At 45.5% G+C, this 16,920-nt stretch overlaps 2 protein-coding genes across 2 annotated transcripts; one reads left to right on the top strand and one right to left on the bottom strand.

The window, feature by feature from the left end:
* Positions 1-550: 550 nt before the first annotated feature.
* DMAC2L (distal membrane arm assembly component 2 like) lies at positions 551-5,444 on the bottom strand. Its single transcript, XM_066321486.1, has 4 exons — positions 5,317-5,444; positions 3,467-3,675; positions 1,467-1,638; positions 551-1,048 (listed from the first exon to the last, which is right to left on the bottom strand). Exons 1-4 carry the CDS (start codon positions 5,406-5,408, stop codon positions 934-936), a joined length of 588 nt encoding a protein of 195 aa, XP_066177583.1. The 5' UTR covers positions 5,409-5,444; the 3' UTR covers positions 551-933.
* A 259-nt stretch (positions 5,445-5,703) lies between these two features.
* L2HGDH (L-2-hydroxyglutarate dehydrogenase) lies at positions 5,704-16,920 on the top strand. Its single transcript, XM_066321485.1, has 10 exons — positions 5,704-5,810; positions 6,356-6,471; positions 7,778-7,929; positions 9,742-9,873; positions 10,448-10,610; positions 11,143-11,177; positions 12,117-12,284; positions 13,618-13,775; positions 14,655-14,786; positions 15,531-16,920. The coding sequence occupies exons 1-10, from the start codon at positions 5,734-5,736 to the stop codon at positions 15,724-15,726; spliced, it is 1,329 nt and encodes a 442-aa protein (XP_066177582.1). The 5' UTR covers positions 5,704-5,733; the 3' UTR covers positions 15,727-16,920.

Raw genomic sequence — 16,920 nt, 5'->3', positions numbered from 1 at the left:
CTCAGGGGGGATGTTGTGATTCTGCACAAGTCCCTGACAGGAGGGGACAGCCGGGGGGGGGGGTCGGGCTCTGCTCCCAGGGAACAGGGACAGGAGGAGAGGGAACAGGCTCAGGCTGGGCCAGGGGAGGTTTAGATTTTGTATTATGAAAAATTCCCTCCTGGAAAGGATTGTTCAGCCCTGGCACAACTGCCCAGGGCAATGCAGGACCATCCTTGGAGGGATTTAAAAGCCATGTGGATGTGGCACTTGGGGACACGGGTCAGTAGTGGCCTCAGCAGTGCTGGGGGAACATTTGGACTCGATCTCAGAGGACTTTTCCAACTTCAGCAATTCTCAATGTTTTTTATTGATCAGGAGGGATGAGGATACAACTCCAGAGCTCACAGAACTGCTGTAGCCCATGGCAGCAGACAGCAAACATGTGCTCAAGGCTCTGTCGAAGAGCTGCTGCTCCTCCACAAACAGCTCAGAGCTCCTGAGGGGGTGACCCTGCCTGCCTGCTGATCCTTAAACCAGACAAAACTCAGAGTGTGAAGAACACAAAAAAGACCCAGAACCTCTTTTATTAAATCAGCACCCACCCACTGGGTGAGATACTCCCAGAGGGAACAGCACCAGCACCACACACCATCATTCCCTCCAGTGCCACTCTGCTTCTGTGCAACAAAATACTGAAAACTTGAACTGAGGTATTCAGAGCTTCCTAGAAAAACAGGAAACAGATGCCTATGTGCAGAGACCTGCCTTGTCTGTTGTTTAAGCTTAATAAAACTTAATTGCATGATTTCTTAAAAGGTCACATACACCTTTGAGGCTGGACTGGGAGAGCGGAGCTTATTTCCATACTGGAAATACAGCAGTGTCTACAACTTCATTTATGCAACATAAAATAAATCCTAGGAAATGACATCTCAGTTGTTGCTGCTGTGTTTATTCCAAATCCAGCTCTAGCTGCAGGTTGGGCAGTGCCTGCTGAAGGGTACGGAAGGTCGTTTCTTTCTCTCTGATCCCAGGAAGGTCACTCAGATACAAATATTCCAAGTTCCTGTAAATATTTAAAAAGAAAATAGGCAACTATCATTGAACTGCTGATGGAGAAATTGGAAGAATTCTTCTACTGCAGTTGTTTTGAGTATTTTAAATGGTGACTGGTTCTACTGGAAGTTTGTTTCTGAAGTGGGGGCTTGGGGTTTTTAGCTGCAGTATCCAAGTGCATCCTATTCCTGAGCATCCAGAGGTGGCAGAGAGGGTGGCGTGACAGGAGCTGCATGGGGGAGGAAGCACTGAAAGCTACAGGACACAGATCTGCCGCAGGAGAAGGATGATCCTTAATTACTTATCCAGCCCAACCCAGCCACCCCACAGCCCTGTAGGCTTGAGACAGCGAGGCTGCAGCCCCTGCACCCAGCAATCCCAAAGAGCCCAGAGCAGGGTGCTGGGGAGTCTCTCAGTGCCTCACTCACTTCAGCTTGTGGAGTGCAAGGATGCCTTTGTCAGTGACATTCCCACAGGAAATGATCTTCAGCTGCTGCAGACTCTTCTGCAGGGTGCTGGTGTTGCTGAGCCTGTGCAGACACTCATCCTGGATGTACATGCACTTCTCCAGTTTGATATCTGTGACGTGCTCCAGGCCATCTGCAAAGGCAAAAGAGAGGATTTGCTTCACAATTCCAGGACCAGCCTGTGCTGTTTGTTAAATTTTCAATTTAATAACTGCCCCTAAAACCATCCAGCAACATCTCCCTTTACACAGTAGCACACATCTCTGAATCTCCAAAGTCTCTTTGTGGCACTTCAGATTTAAGAAAAAACTCGGGGTTTGAATCATTTTGGTTAAGATTTCAAGAGCTTTGAAATGGCAAAGTAACAAAAAACCTACGCAGTTTTGGGTAATAAACAATGATTGACATAAAAAAGTGCTAATGTCAGAAATTCAGGGTCCCTTGCTCTGAAAAAATATAACAGCCTGTTCCCACTTTGGTTCCTGTTATGTGAAGACCACGTGAAACACTTGTTTAATCTCTTATTTTTAAGAGATTTAAGAGAGCTTTTTATTTGTCTTTTTAAAGACATCATAAATGCTTGGAGAATGAGCAGAATTACGATTTAAAGACACCAAAATCATCCCTTGGAGCAGAAGAAAAATAATATTTATAGTGCTTTTTGTTACAAACTCATCAAAATTTGTGACACTCCTTAGTGCTACAGCCACTTCAGGTAAAAGCCGAAGTTCCCAATGTCCTTCCACTTCTTACCACACCTCCAGCAAAGCCTTAGAGTCTGATAAATTTTTGTAAAGGGGCAGAAAACCCACAAATGATTGATCAGTATCTTGATAAGGAAGGAGAAAATGGCCACAATCTTCATATTTTTGTGAGAAATGAGCTTTACTCTTTCTTAGAAGTTTAATACGGGATGAAAAGGGACTCTACGGTGCTGACTGCATAACCATAGCTAGCTATACACTGATTTATTACAATTACTCTTTTAATATACTTTTTATTGCATTGATCAAATGCTTATTTATGATGATTATATATATTTAAATATTCCTTTGAGTTCTTTTACATGCTCTGGGAATTCTTTAGCTTGGTTTGACTCCTGACTTGATGTGTAATGGTGTAGATTTGATTTTTGGGAGTTGTGTGTGATTTTCTTATAATGTATATGTTATTTCTTTATAATGTGTATGTTATTTTTTACAATGAAAAACGGAGAGTTATTGATAGTCAAAGGGTCAGTGGCAGAAATCATCTTCATATCTTTTTTTTTAATGTTATTTGTGTGGCTTCTTTAGTGTTATTTAATTATACAGATAGTTTCAGCTACTCTCACAAACTTATTTGAATTATTCTTACCATTAGTTATAAAAAGAAAACCATTAGCTATTTTTTCAAAAGTTACCATTACAATGCACAGTTTCTATTTTAATACTTTGCAAAAGCTTAAACTATATGTTTATTATGGTAAAATATATATATATATATATATATATATAAAAAATATATATATATATATATATATATGGCTAGGGCATGTATAACATATATATATAGTATGTAACATTGTACATAGCATTATAATATATGTTTATTACAGTGAGATCTATATATAAATTACACAGGGCTAGAGCATGTATAATATATATATTATATATATTATATATATATAACATTGTACATAACACTGTACATAAGGTGTGCAGGATTAGGGCATTAGCTACAAAGGCTGACAAGTTACACTATATCAAAAATAGTTAAAAGTGATTACAAATCACTTATTATAGTTAAAAATTATTACAAATGGTTAGAAGTGATTATAAATCCTATTATATATAAAATGGTCATGATTAATTTGGAGAAGTTAATATACAGTAGTGAAAGCCAACAACTACACAGTTATTTACAACATTTTGACACAATTAAAATGAAACCCACTAAGAACCACCCCTGTGTGTACATACCCAGGTAGTCAAAGCCCCTGTACATGATGCAGGAGTCGGTGGCGTTGATGGCTTCAATCTTGTACCTGCCCAGGGGCCCCGTGGGGAGCCCGTTGTAGTCCTGCTGCCACTTGGGCGAGCCCTGGAAGCGCACCAGGGCCCCGCAGCGCAGCAGCCACTCCGAGGCCGCGCGGTCGGGGCCCACGGCTCGGATCCGCTCGTGGTCCACCCTGCACAGCACACAGAGAGCGCCCTCAGTACGGCACAAACACACGTCTACACACACGGCTGGGACGTGTCGGTAAAGGTTCTGTGCCCTTATAATCTCATCAAAGGGTGAGACACGAGAGATGTAAAACTCAACGCCGTTCTATTGATGCCTTCAGTTTGAGCTTTCGTGTATTTCAGGTTCTGTGCTGCAGCTCTGAGCTCACAGTCAGTGTCACTCAGCTCTGCACACAGCAGGGACACAAAACAAATCCTTCTCCTGCTGCACACCAAGGACAACTTTCAGGCCCAAAAGCACAAACAAGGGTGTCTGAAGGCAGGAACAAGAAGGATGAGACCTCACAACCTGAAGCTGGAATTAGACAATAAAATCCCAATATGCAAATGGACCAAAACTTAGAAAAATTAAGACCTCTTGACCATTTGTCCATTTTGGGTGTAGCCCTGGCCAGGCTCTTGTCCTGCCCAAGGTGTGCCCTTAAAGGCCTTTCAATAAATCTCTACTTTATTCTCTTAGCTCTGTCCAGTCTCTCTTCCAAGTCAGCCTTCTCAAGGCATCACTATCAGAAGCCAAACTATTTCTTTGTTATAATATCTTATAATTGTTTTTCAGCCTATTAGCTTTTGCCACACAATGGTGTTAATACTTCTAACACAAATCATCTATTATTTTACCCCATGTGGTCTTGCTACAATGCATCTTTCACAGTTCTAATTCTCCAAAATATCGAGTCTGTTTGCAAGGCCACCGTTTGAAACTTGTTTCCAGTTCAATTTCTCTCTCAACCTCTTCACTATTCCATGGCCTTTCTAAGCCTGCACACCTTATCCCAGAGTTTGCATACAGATGTATGTGAGCTTTCAGTCAGGCTTTGAGAATCCTCTACAAATCCATTTCTCACAGGAGTCTGAAAGGAAATCCCAACCCTCTCCCCCTTTCTCCTGGGTCTCTCCTCATTTCTGCATGCTGGATAGACCTGGGGTGTGACTCACTGAAGGTGCTCCCATGCTTTTATTTCATCTGGAAAATAAAGCCAGAGGCTAAAGGAGCAATAATAATGGATAACAATAATTGCTGCACAGCAAATACCTGGTTATGTGCACGGTCAGAGAAGCAAGGATGTGATTTACTGGAAATGGTTGATGGGTAATTTCTGGATTGTGCAGTGCTCAGTCTGGCGTGAGGCTTTTTAACTTAAGTGGGAGATGCTTTTCGGTAAAAAAAAAAAAAAAAAAAACAAAAAAAAACCCAAAAAAAAAAAAAAAATACAACTGGACTTAACTCTCCTCAGTGTTTCCTTCCGTGTCTGTAAGGAAAGAAAACTGTGCTACTGGCTAAGGCGAGTTTGGAAGTCAAAGAAGACTAGCATTTAGGGATGGGATCCATGTGACCAGCTTGCCTTGGCCATTGCAGGGAAGGGGCAGAGCACACACCTTCCTCTGAAAGGTCACAGCTTTGGAATGGGAAGCAGATATGGAATGACCCCTTGCCAACAACCAACATGCAATCTGGGGGGAAAGAGGAGCGTTAAATAACAGAAAACATCTTCTGCAGCGTGGAGCCTTGGTTGTTCTGCCTCACAAACTGCATAGAGAATTTGAAGGAACTCAGAGTTAATTATTAACCAGCGACTCACTCTTACTTGTTGAACACGGCATTCAGCCATCCCCAGAAGGCTCTACAACTGCCCGGCGGCAGCGGCGGCTTCCTCAAGAGTGTTCCCAGCGTCATCATCACCTTCTTGCAGCCGGGAGAGGGGAAAAGGGAGATGTTACTTGGAGCGGCGGCAGCAGCAGGGGAAGGCCGTGCCGCTGTCAAGGCCTGACCGGGGCTGTCAGCCCGGCGGGGCCCACGGCTGCAGCGGGGGCCGTCACCGCGGCCGGCGCCCAGCGGCCGAACCTTGCCCACAGGCCGGCGCGGCTCTGCCCTGCGCGGCGGAGCACAGCAGGAGGGGCAGGAGCAGCAGGAGGACGAGGAGGAGGAGGGGAGAGGAGGAGGAGAAAAGCAGGAGGAGGAGGGCAGGACGCGGCCGCGGCCCGGCGCTCCCTCCGCCCCCAAGATGGCGGCGGCGCTGAGGAGCCGCGCGGGCCCGGGCGGGGCTGCGGCGCTGTGGCGGCTCCAGAGCCGGCGGCTTGGGTGAGGCCGGGGGGCAGCGGGCCGGGCCCGCCTCACACCTGCACCTGCCTCAAACTCTGTCTCTTCCCCTCTTCTAGTCCCTAACTGTGACCTTATCCCTGTCCGCTATCCCTATCCTTTCCCCTCTCTTCTTACCTGCTCATCCACTTCCCCTTTCCGTATCATTTCCCCCTATTTCCTCTTCCCCTATTCCTGTTTCCTATATCCTGTGTTTGCTATATCACCTTTCCCTATCCCCTTTTCTCTCTCCTGTATCCCCTATATTCTCTATAATCACTTCTCCTATATTCTCTATAGCAAGTTCCCCTGTATCCTTTATGTGCTTTTCCTATCCTTTTCTCCTTTACACTGTTAATCACCACTATCCCCTTTCCTCTGTCCCATTTTTCTCTCCCCTATATTCCCTTTATTCCTTATATCTCCTTCCTTTATATCCCACTCTCCTCGCTATTTTTCACATCCCCTTCCCCTATCCCTATCCTTTCCCCTCTTCCCCTCTTCCTTTTCCTCATCCCCTCGGTGTTCTGATGGCCGTGTTCCTGCAGCTCCTTCGACGTGGCCGTGGTGGGCGCGGGGATCGTGGGCCTGGCGGCGGCCCGGGAGCTCATCCAGCGCCATCCCTCGCTGGCCTTCGCCGTGCTGGAGAAGGAGCAGGAGCCGGGTACGGGGCGGGACAGGGCGCAGGGACAACGGGAGGCCGTGCCCGGGGACACGCTGCCAGAGCCTCGTGGATATCTGTGTGCAGGGATCAGCCTGTGGGAGAGCACCTGCTCTTGTTGTTGAAGTGGGTGGTGGATTTTCCATCCTGGAAGTGTTCCAGGCCGGGTTGGACAGGGCTTGGAGCAGCCTGGGATAGTGGAAGGTGTCCGTGGCCATGGCATGAAGTGATCTTTAAAGTCCCTTCCATCCCAAACCGTCCTGGGATTCTGTGCTGACTCTCCCCTACCAGGGAATTTCTTCCACCTTTCTCCCAAGCATGTGTCCTTCAGCAGAGAAGCAGAGTTGTCATCAGTCTGGGCTTGGCTGCTGGGACTTCAGATTGGGAATTTTATGTTAAAAAAGCCTGAGCATTGCTGCTGAGCTGTGTGCAGGCTGCAGAGGGACTGCTGGGATTCACAACTCCCATGGGAATGTCAGGAGAGGAGCAGGAGGGTGAATAACCAGGATAAGGAGTAGTGCAGGTTGTGGAAAGGCACAGGCAGGTCCTGCATGGAGCTGGGAGAATCCCAAGGGATAGACATCGGTGATTAACTCCAAATAGGACCTGTGAGCCCAAAATCTTGTCTTAAATAGCTCCATCACCCAGGCTATAAATTGCTCTTGAGATGTTCCATCACTGATACAAAATGACTTTTTAACCCCTAGACCCCCAGCTGTGTGAGTGCCAAGCAGGAATGACCTTTGGGCATCCACATCTTAAGAGGGAGAAGAACCTGACCAAATTACTTCACTAAAAATGTTTGTGGTGTTTTTCACCACTATTTTATCTGTTTGCAAAGAGGAAATAGCAACCTAATCCAGTTCACAAATACTCAAAAATCCTCCCAGGCCTGCTAGCGTGTCCAAAGGAATTGTGGAGTGCACAGATACTATGTTAGATGAGGCCTTAAGACATGCATTTCATTGTAAAAATTGGATTTTTTAAAAATTCATTTTAGCCTGTAAAACATTTTGACTGTTTGGCTTGTTCTTGAAGGAAAACCCTGTGTTTTTAGAGTTTTTTTTTTTTCTCCTGTTCATCCAACACAATGCAGGCTGGGATGGATTATCATTAACCAGGGCTGGCTGTGTCAGTGTTTCTCTAACCTTTTGAGGCCAGAGGAGGAATTAATTTTGCAGTTCTCTCACTTGATCATCTCTTACAAAGCTGATTTAAGGCAGGACCTCAATTAACTCATTTTTCTGACAGCTGAAGTGAGTAAGTGGGAACACATGTGTTCTAACAGTGTATTTTTCTTTCTCTTTAGCCCATCACCAGAGTGGACACAACAGTGGTGTGATCCACAGTGGGATTTACTACACCCCTGGCTCCCTGAAGGCCAAGCTCTGTGTGCAGGGGGCAGCTCTCTGCTACAAATACTGTGACCAGAAGGGAATTCCCTACAAGCAGTGTGGGAAGGTACAGGAATTCCTCGGATTCCCTGCTTTACTTTTGGAAACTGAAGCTGTGGAATGTGGGTTACAACATGTGGCATAAGCCTGGCCATGGATTTTCTTCACACTCTCCCAAGTTGCACATGATTTTATACAGAAATGTGTCTATTGTACATAATCCTCTCCTGCCCCCAGATCATCCCTTCCTGCTGATGAGTCTCATGTTGAGAGAAGGTTTTTCATGACTCTCCCCACGCTGTCTTCATGCTGTGAATCTTTTTTAATTCAATGTATTTTTGATGCAAGGTGACAACCAGGACTGGGCAGAGCATTCCAGGTGTGGTCAGACCCAGTGAAGCAGAGTTCTGTATCCATTTCCCACTTATTCCTAACACTCAGTTCGGGTTTCCCAGCTCTCACTGGGCAATGAGCTGCTGTTTCCACAGGACTCTCTATCCTAACCTTGAGGTTTTAGCCCTGAGGGATAAATTTGAGTTCTCTCTCGTCTATGCTTCCTCTGCTGCCACGCTGGGCACAGGGTGGCACTGTGGATCCGTGCAGCAGCACACCTGAGGGGACGGCCTGCTCCAAGCTCCTGTCCTGAGGGGATCAGCTGGAGCCTGGGGGACACTGAATCTGTGCATTTTGTACCGACAGCAGGGTGGCAGAGGAGCGTTTTGTATTTTGTGCCAGGGTGGCAACAGGAGCAGGGCACTGCCTGTTCCCTGTGCTGGCACTCACAGCAAAGCCACATGGAGGGGCTGGAACGTGTCCAGGGAAAGGAACAGAGCTGGGGAAGGGTCTGGAGCACCAGGAGAGGCTGAGGGAGCTGGGAAAGGGGCTCAGCCTGGAGAAAAGGAGGCTCAGGGGGGACCTTGTGGCTCTGCACAAGGCCCTGAGAGGAGGGGACAGCCGGGGGGGTCGGGCTCTGCTCCCAGGGAACATGGACAGGAGGAGAGGGAACGGGCTCAAGTTGTACCACAAGGCTTTAGGTTTGATACTGGAGAAAAATCCTTCCTGGAAAGGGTTGTCCAGCCCTGGCACAGCTGCCCAGGACAGTTCTGGAATCCCCATCCCTGGAGGGATTTAAAAGCTCTGTGGATGTGGCATGACTCTGTGGATGACTTGGGGACATGGGGCAATGGTGGCCTTGACAGTGCTGAGGGATCAGTTGGACTCTTAGAGAGCTTTTTCCAACCTCAACAATTCCATGATTCCATGACACTTCCCTGGCAGTGTTCATTCCAGGGAAGGTAATGGTAAAAATTCACAAGCTTTCCCTAAAGCAGCCCCAGGCTTGGAGAGCTTCACACCTGTGAGGTGGCCTTCGAAGGATCATGGTCTGTGCAAACCTGGCACAGGTCATTCCCAGCCTGGATTTATCTCCTGTGGTAGCTGTGAACACACTCCTTGATTAAATGAAGTGAAACTGGTACAGTTCCACTCAGACCATGTCAGAACATGTCCTTACTCTCCTGGTGCAGCTCTTTGAGGTTTGTACATCTTGGGTTGACTTCAGTTTTACTTCTGAAAGCATCTCAGTGGATCTGTAAATTCATATTCTGTTCTTTCACATGCAGACTTGGAGTCCCAGGGTGCCTCTGGCAAATATTGTCAATTGATAGTAACTCAAACTACAGTTTAACATTTATTTTTTAATTCTCTGTAATATATTAGTGCTTCCTCAGCAACAGAATTCTGTGCAATGAATGGCACCAACCATTTTTCATCCCCTAGATTCATAGTTCACTCATTCACTGCTGCTTGAGCTTGATGCCAAAGCTGCCCTGGCTCTGTTTTGCTCACTGCTGTGCCTTTTTTTTTTCTTTTCCCAAAGCTGATTGTGGCTGTGGAACACGATGAAATTCCAAGGCTCAAAGCTTTGTATGAGAGGGGGCTGCAGAACAATGTCCCAGGGCTGAAACTCATTGGAGCCAAGGAAATCCAGGAGAAGGAGCCCTTCTGCAGGGTAAGGCTTTGCCATCCTTCTAATTAGCTCGTAAGAGCTGTTTCCTCAGGTGAAAACATCTTTTAATTGAACACAAATATTTTTTCTGGCCTTGAGGTTCAAGTTCAGAAGAGGCTGAAAATTCCCTCCCATCCATAAAATGGATTTGGATCAAGCCAATTTCACTGCAGTTGGAGTGGTTGTTATTCAGCATTTCTCAGCCTGTTTATTTTCCCAGCAACAGGAATGTGTGGAGTTTATGGAACACAGATTTGTTACTGATTAGTCTTGCCTTTGTTTGAAAGGAAAACTTGGATGTAAATTCCCTATGCTGTTTCATCTGGCAGCTTGCTCTGGAGTGACTTAGGAGTGCTTGTAGGTACAGGCAGAAATTTTCTGGAGGAGAATATTTTTTAATCTTTTTATCTTCACTGTAAAAACATTTTGGATCTGCTCCCCAAAACATCCTTTGCATGTTCCAGATCCAGCTGAGCACGTGGGGAGACAGCAGCACTCCCGTTTAATGGCACTGCAGGTATTCCAGATGAAATATTCCAACCTTTACTCTTCCTCTGTGTCTTTAAAACCTTTCCAGGGACTGATGGCCCTTGATTCTCCCTACACTGGGATTGTGGATTTCAAACAAGTTGCCCAGTCCTATGCCAGAGACTTCCAGGAAGCAGGTGGGACAATTTTGACTGATTTTGAAGTCACAAACATGGAAATGGCCAAAGAAAGTTCTCCAGAAAGTGAAGATGGTAAGGCTGGATTCCGCCCCCCCCCCCCCCATTTTTTTTTGTTCAAAACACAATTGTTTTAACTGGAATGACATTTCTGAATTTTTCTGTCTCCTAGGGATGAGAAAAAAGGCAAAATTATCTTAGTGAGAGTATTCAGCAAACTCACTTGGAGTTTTTTTGCGGGCAGGTCAGCCTTCAGCTAAAACATTTAAAACTGATGGAAGAAAGTGAGAGTAAAATGGAGAAATAAAGTTGTTCTCTCCTCCTAAAATCAGATTTATCTGAATCTTGCATGTTTATTTGTGTGGTAGTGATTTTCCTTATCCTGAAGGCACTTCAGATCTATGCTGGCACACAGAGGGAAGAATAAAAACCCCATTCATTAATAAATACAGTCATGTCCAACAACATTAATTATGACAACAGTAGTTTTTCCGTAGCTTGGAAGATATTCCAGAGGAAGATTCCTTCCTGGTAAACAAGCTTCTTTTTCTGTCAGTTCCCTGTTACTTGTCCTAGTAATTCCTTCTCTTGTCTTATTCCATTTCAGGACTGAAATACCCAGTCATTGTTAGGAACAAAAAGGTAAGAGTGAAAAAGAAGTTTCGATTCCTTCCAGGAAGCTGCTTCTCCTTATCTTAAGATTATTTTTTTTCTGATGGATTAATCATCTCCAAAAAAAAAGGTTAAAAAGCTGCTGTTCAGCAGCATGATCAATTGGATAAAACAACTGCAATCAGTTTTAACAATGAGGATGCTCAAATTAATAATAATAATGGTAATGATGATGTAAAATAATAAACTATAATGTTCTCCTGCCTAATGTTTAACATTCTTTATCTGCTTTATTTACACAATGTGATGCTTGTGTTTCCAAGAATTCCTTTTATGACTTGTTCATTTGGTGACAAACACCAATTTTCATGTTTACTTTTGGGCTCTGGCATCCATAAAATGATAAGGAGGCTTTTAGCATAATTTTATTATCATTTTATCATCAGAACTGTTTCAGTAAAACAGGTGCATGACAGGAACTGTGGTTGTAACCCCTTCACCTTCAGGAGGGAATATTTGGAACAAAAACAACTTCACAACCCCTCTGGTAGTTTTTACATTTCATTCTGCTGCTTTTTTTCTCCTATTTTTTGCTTTCTCTTTATAAAGTAACTTCCAAAATCTGTTAAGATTTTTTCCACCAAATACTGGGGTTTTTTTTCAAAATATTTTTCAGTTGAATAAAAAAAAAAAAACCCCGTAGTTGTGGAGGCCCTTGAAAAGTATTTAAAAACAGCTACTGTGAGCTAAATAAATAGATAATAGTTTTTTATTTTTTTAAAAATTATTTATTTAGATGCTAAAGTGTTTAGCAGCTCTCCATACCTGTATGCTGACAATTTGTGCAGCTTGTGGGGTCAAATCTGCCAACAGTTATATCTAACTTATCTAAATAAATAGCTGTGGGGTTTTCCTGGGGGTTTTTTTAGTAGATACATTGAATTTTCATGTGTTTTTTGTTCCCCACAGGGTGAGGAAATCTCCTGTGGGCACATTGTGACCTGTGCAGGGCTTCACTCCGACCGCCTGTCCGAGATCAGCGGCTGCAGCCCCGAGCCCCGCATCGTCCCCTTCCGGGGGGATTATCTGGTGCTCAAACCAGAGAAGTCTTACTTGGTGAAAGGAAATATTTATCCAGTATGTACCCCCTGGTTTGGCTGCCACACTGTGCCCTGAGAGCTGCTGAAAAGGCAGAAAAAAGGGAAAAATTCCGTGGTTGTTTCTGTTGGACAGCGATGCACACACGAGGCTGGAGATGCAATTGGGTTGTGACAGGGCAGCTTGAGTTTTGTTAATTTTTGAGGAAGACGTGGAAGTACCACGTGGGAAATTATTGCCAGTTGGTTTGTTTATGGTTTTAGTTTCGGGGTTTTTTTTCCTTAATAGAGAAAAGATGGAACATCACATTGCCACATATCCAGAGAACTCTAAATTATTTCTGTATCTCCTAAAAGAAATCTGTAGGCAGGATTCAGAAGTCAGGGAGAGATGGCAGTAAATTATTATTTATTATTTAAATAATCATAACAGTCCTGTTTAATGTCTTTATTGATAATCTGGACAAAGGGGTTGACTGTACCCTCAGGAAATTCACAGATGGCACTGGAGGACTTTTCCAACCTCAGTGATTCTGGGATTCTGTAATGAATTATTGATGAAGGGTTTAATCTTTTGTGCTTATACCCAACACTCAGATTTGGGTGTTTTCCTCTCAACCTTATTTCTGAATTTGGTGGTTTGGTCATAAAAAATAAATGTGGGAGAAAAAGGTACAATATTTTTACCACCTAATATAGACAAATAATGGGATGAGGAGGAGCAATCCTAGACAGAAAATGTCATTATAGAGCAAGTGGAGAGAATTCCTAGGGCAGCATTTTAGGTAATTCTCTACATTTAAATACTGATTTTCTGAATATGAATTTAGCTTTGCCTGCTAAATACTGACTCTTTGGGAAAATTGGAATGCTGGCCATTGCTGTTTGTCTGATCTCACTTGGGAATCATTCAGGAGCCTGTCTTGGGATGGGAGGGAGGAACAACAGAAGAACATGCAGATATTTATTATTAACATTAACCAGGCCTGCTAAGTTCAGGCTGTTTTGTACACACACTGAGGGTTCCTAATATTTTATATTTTCTTTTATTGCAGTATAATTACTGCGGGTGAATAACATCAGAGTGTCATTGGTTTTGTTGTGGGTTGATTTATATTCTGAGAAATCATGTGGACTTTTTTTTCCCTGTTATTTGTTTTCCTTTTCCTTAAAATTCAGCTTTACCAGGCCCTGCTCTGTTCTCCAGTGTTTTAATTAATGACATGCCATGACTGCACAATTAACAAGCAGCAAAACCAGCTCAGAGCCAATTCTGAGGCTCTGTGACTCAGAGTTTTGTGGCTGTGGTTGGAAATAAAATGGTAAAATTTGCTGTTTGTAAGAACTCTTCTCACTCCTGTGCCCCATTCCAGGTTCCCAACCCTCGGTTCCCTTTCCTGGGATTCCATTTCACGCCCAGGATGGATGGCAGCATTTGGCTTGGCCCTAATGCAGTGCTGGCCTTTAAGAGAGAGGGCTACAAACTCTTGGACTTCAGCCCTGGAGACTTTTTAGATGCTGTAACCTACAGGTAATTCCTCATGTTTGTGTCTGCTGGATGCTCTTGTTGAAATGTGAGCCAAGGAAGCCACTTCCTGCCCAAAATCCTGCTTTTCCCACATTTTTGGGGTGTTTAAAGATAGTTGTGCTGATAAGGGTGGACTTCCCCAAGACATTTGACTTGGTGTGGTCTCATATTTCAATTTTCTACCCGGACATGTCTCAGCCGGTCTGGGAATGTGGCTGCTCATTGGAAGGTGCTGGTGGAGCCATTCCAGGCTTGGTTTTGGTCCAGTGCACTGTGATAACTTAACTTGCATCATTAAATACCTGCAGAGGGTGCTGGGAGAGCTGGGAATGTTCACCTGTAGAAGAGAAGATCCAGGGAGAGCTCAGAGCCCCTTGCAGAGCCTAAAGGGGCTCCAGGAGAGCTGGAGAGGGACTGGGGACATGGGATGGAAGGACAGGACACAGGGAATGGCTTCCCACTGCCAGAGGGCAGGGATGGATGGGAGATTGGGAAGGAATTCCTGGCTGGGCTGGAATTCCCAGAGAAGCTGTGGCTGCCCCTGGATCCGTGAAAGTGCCCGAGGCCAGGTTGGACGTTGGGGCTTGGAGCAATCTGGGATAGTGGAAAGTGTCCCTGCCCAGGTTGCTCCAAGCCCCATACAACATGGCCTGGAACACTTCCAGGACTGGAATTTGGAGTTAATTCAATGCCACAGCTCTGTGAGCAAGATTTGCTGAAGCAGAGAAGGGCATTTATTTCTCAAATACAAAACGTTATGTCATTCCTGATTTTGGGAATGGGAGCTTGTGCCCTGCAGTTGCATTTGCTGCCTTGTTCAGCAGCTGCACCTGGTGCATTTTGAGGAAGCTTTCCTCACTGCAGTTGTTTCTCCCCCTGCAGTGGGCTCTGGAAGCTGGTCCTGAGGAACGTGTCCTATGGCCTTGGGGAGCTGTACAGAGCCTTTTCCATCAGTGCCCAGGTGAGGCAGCTGCAGAAATTCATCCCTGAGGTCACCACCAATGATGTTCTCAGGTAAAATAAACTTCTCCTGTTTGGGAAATCCCATATTTGAACAGCAGAGAACGTGGCAGGGGTTTAGTCCTTTCCTCTACAAAATCTGATACCAAAGCATGGAGCTGCCTCCAGCTTGGGATCCCAGCACAGGCAGGACTTGGAGCTCCAGGATGAGCACAGGGATGGAGCAGCTCTGCTGGGAGGAAAGGCTGAGAATTTTGGGATTATTCAGCCTGGAGAAGAGAAGCTTTGGGGTGACCTCATTATGGCCTTGCAGTACTTGAAGAGAACCTGAAGAAAGATGGAGAGAGACTATTTACAGGGCCTTGGGGGAATGGCCTCTAACTACCAGAGGGTGGGTTTAGATGGGATATTGGGTAGGAATTCCTGGCTGGGAGGATGGGGAGGCCCTGGCACAGGGTGCCCAGAGAAACTGTGGCTGCCCCTGGATCCCTGGAAGTGTCCAAGACCAGGCTGCACAGGGCTTGGAGCAGCCTGGGGTAGTGGAAGGTGTCCCTGCCCATGGATTGGGGTGGGCTTTAAGGTCAGAGGTTGGACTTGATGGTCTGAGAGGTATTTTCCAACCTCAATGATCCCATGAGTGTCAGATACCCTCACTCTGCCTCCTGAGTGTTAAAACTCCCCAAAAAAGTTTTGCCTCCACTCTCTGCCCTCCTCCCTGGACACCTTCTCACTGGAATTGATTTCCTCACTCGTGACAACATTTCCCTTGTGCTGCTGAGCTACTCCTTGCTTTTGCAGGGGCCCCTCTGGTGTGAGAGCCCAGGCTCTGGACAGTGAGGGGAATTTGGTGGATGACTTTGTGTTTGATGGAGGCGCTGGGGCCGTGGGGAGCAGGATCCTGCACGTCAGGAACGCTCCCTCTCCTGCCGCCACCTCCTCCCTGGCCATCGCTGCCGCCATCGCCGACGAGGCCCAGCGGCGCTTCCAGCTCTGAGTCCTGGCAGGAATGTGGGATTCCTGCCCCTCTAGAATGTGGGACTGCTCCTGAAGAACACCAGGCAGCACAGCTGGGCAGTGCCCAAGCAGCTTTGGGGATGTTCAGTGCTCACAGCTCCTCAAGCATCACGTCCTGGAGCAGCAGGTTTGGAGCTGAGCAGGACCAGCCATGGGAGGGTCTCTGTTGTGGGATTCTTCACGTGGATTTCCCATTCCTGTGCTCCAGTGCCTCCTCAGTGGCGTCTGAAAAGCCACAGGCACTCTGTGTGTGCTCCATTTCAATTGGAGGCTGCAGTCCTCTAGATTACATGGAAGTAAATGGAATAGAAGGATAAGCCCTGCTTAAGGGCCTTGCTGATATGGAATTAAAGGCTTTATCAGAGGTTGAGAACAATATTCAGAGCCTTCAACGTGAATGTAGAATACTTCACAGAAAAATGAGCTTAAAGAGGATTACCAAACCCAAGTCAATTTAGATCTGCAATTCAGATACTCTGTCTGATCACTGTCTCTGTTTTTTATAGAGCAGAAATGAAAATACGGATATAAACAATCACTTTTCATTTAATTTACAGCTGGAAAATCAGCACTGATCAGATACTTCATCAGTGGGGTTTAGGTTTCTTCCTACCTTTGAATGCTGGTAATGCAAAAGGAGCTGATCTTTGTCCAGCCAGTTGAGCAATCCAGGGAAAAATGGTCTTTGGAACAGGGAATGTGGAAGGAGGGAAGCTCCAGAAACTTGCCTTGAGTCATGTTTGATATTGCTTCCCTTGGAGCCTGAACAGGGATGAGTCAGGAAAGTTTTCCATTTTCCCTGAGCATGAGGGGAGCTCACACAGTGCTGGTGACTCCTCTGAACTCTATTGATACCAAATTTTTATCGGAGAGATACCTGGAGGTGTGGAGAGAAATGTGCACTAAACTCAGTGCTGAGCTGAGGATCTGGGAGTGTCCTGCAGAATTTTGTGGCCTCAGGGACAAAGTATTGAGGATTTTATAAGCAGAGACTCACAGGGTGTTGGGTAACACAGAGAATTGTAGGGTGTTTGTATCAGAAAATTGGACATGAATTTTTCATTAGAAAGTTCTTTTCTGAGCTCCTCTGATGGGAGTGGGTTAGCAGAGGAGGGCAGCTGTGAGGCTGATTTTACTGTACAAATTGAAGATACTTTTTTGAGGTAGCAAAAAG

This window comes from Sylvia atricapilla, chromosome 6, assembly GCF_009819655.1.
Source record: "Sylvia atricapilla isolate bSylAtr1 chromosome 6, bSylAtr1.pri, whole genome shotgun sequence".
In the NCBI taxonomy this organism is placed as follows: Eukaryota; Metazoa; Chordata; class Aves; order Passeriformes; family Sylviidae; genus Sylvia; species Sylvia atricapilla.
The sequence above is the reverse complement of the archived record's forward strand: the minus strand, read 5'-3'. Positions and strand labels throughout refer to the sequence as shown.

Coding starts and splice junctions, on each gene's coding strand:
- DMAC2L (XM_066321486.1), bottom strand. CDS start 5,408: ATGATGACGCTGGGAACACTCTTGAGGAAGCCGCCGCTGCCGCCGGGC. Junction 3,676..5,316: donor CTGAATGCCGTGTTCAACAA/GTAAGAGTGAGT, acceptor TGTGCTGTGCAG/GGTGGACCACGAGCGGATCC. Junction 1,639..3,466: donor CAGGGGCTTTGACTACCTGG/GTATGTACACAC, acceptor TTGCCTTTGCAG/ATGGCCTGGAGCACGTCACA.
- L2HGDH (XM_066321485.1), top strand. CDS start 5,734: ATGGCGGCGGCGCTGAGGAGCCGCGCGGGCCCGGGCGGGGCTGCGGCG. Junction 6,472..7,777: donor GGAGAAGGAGCAGGAGCCGG/GTACGGGGCGGG, acceptor CTTTCTCTTTAG/CCCATCACCAGAGTGGACAC. Junction 10,611..11,142: donor TTCTCCAGAAAGTGAAGATG/GTAAGGCTGGAT, acceptor ATTCCATTTCAG/GACTGAAATACCCAGTCATT.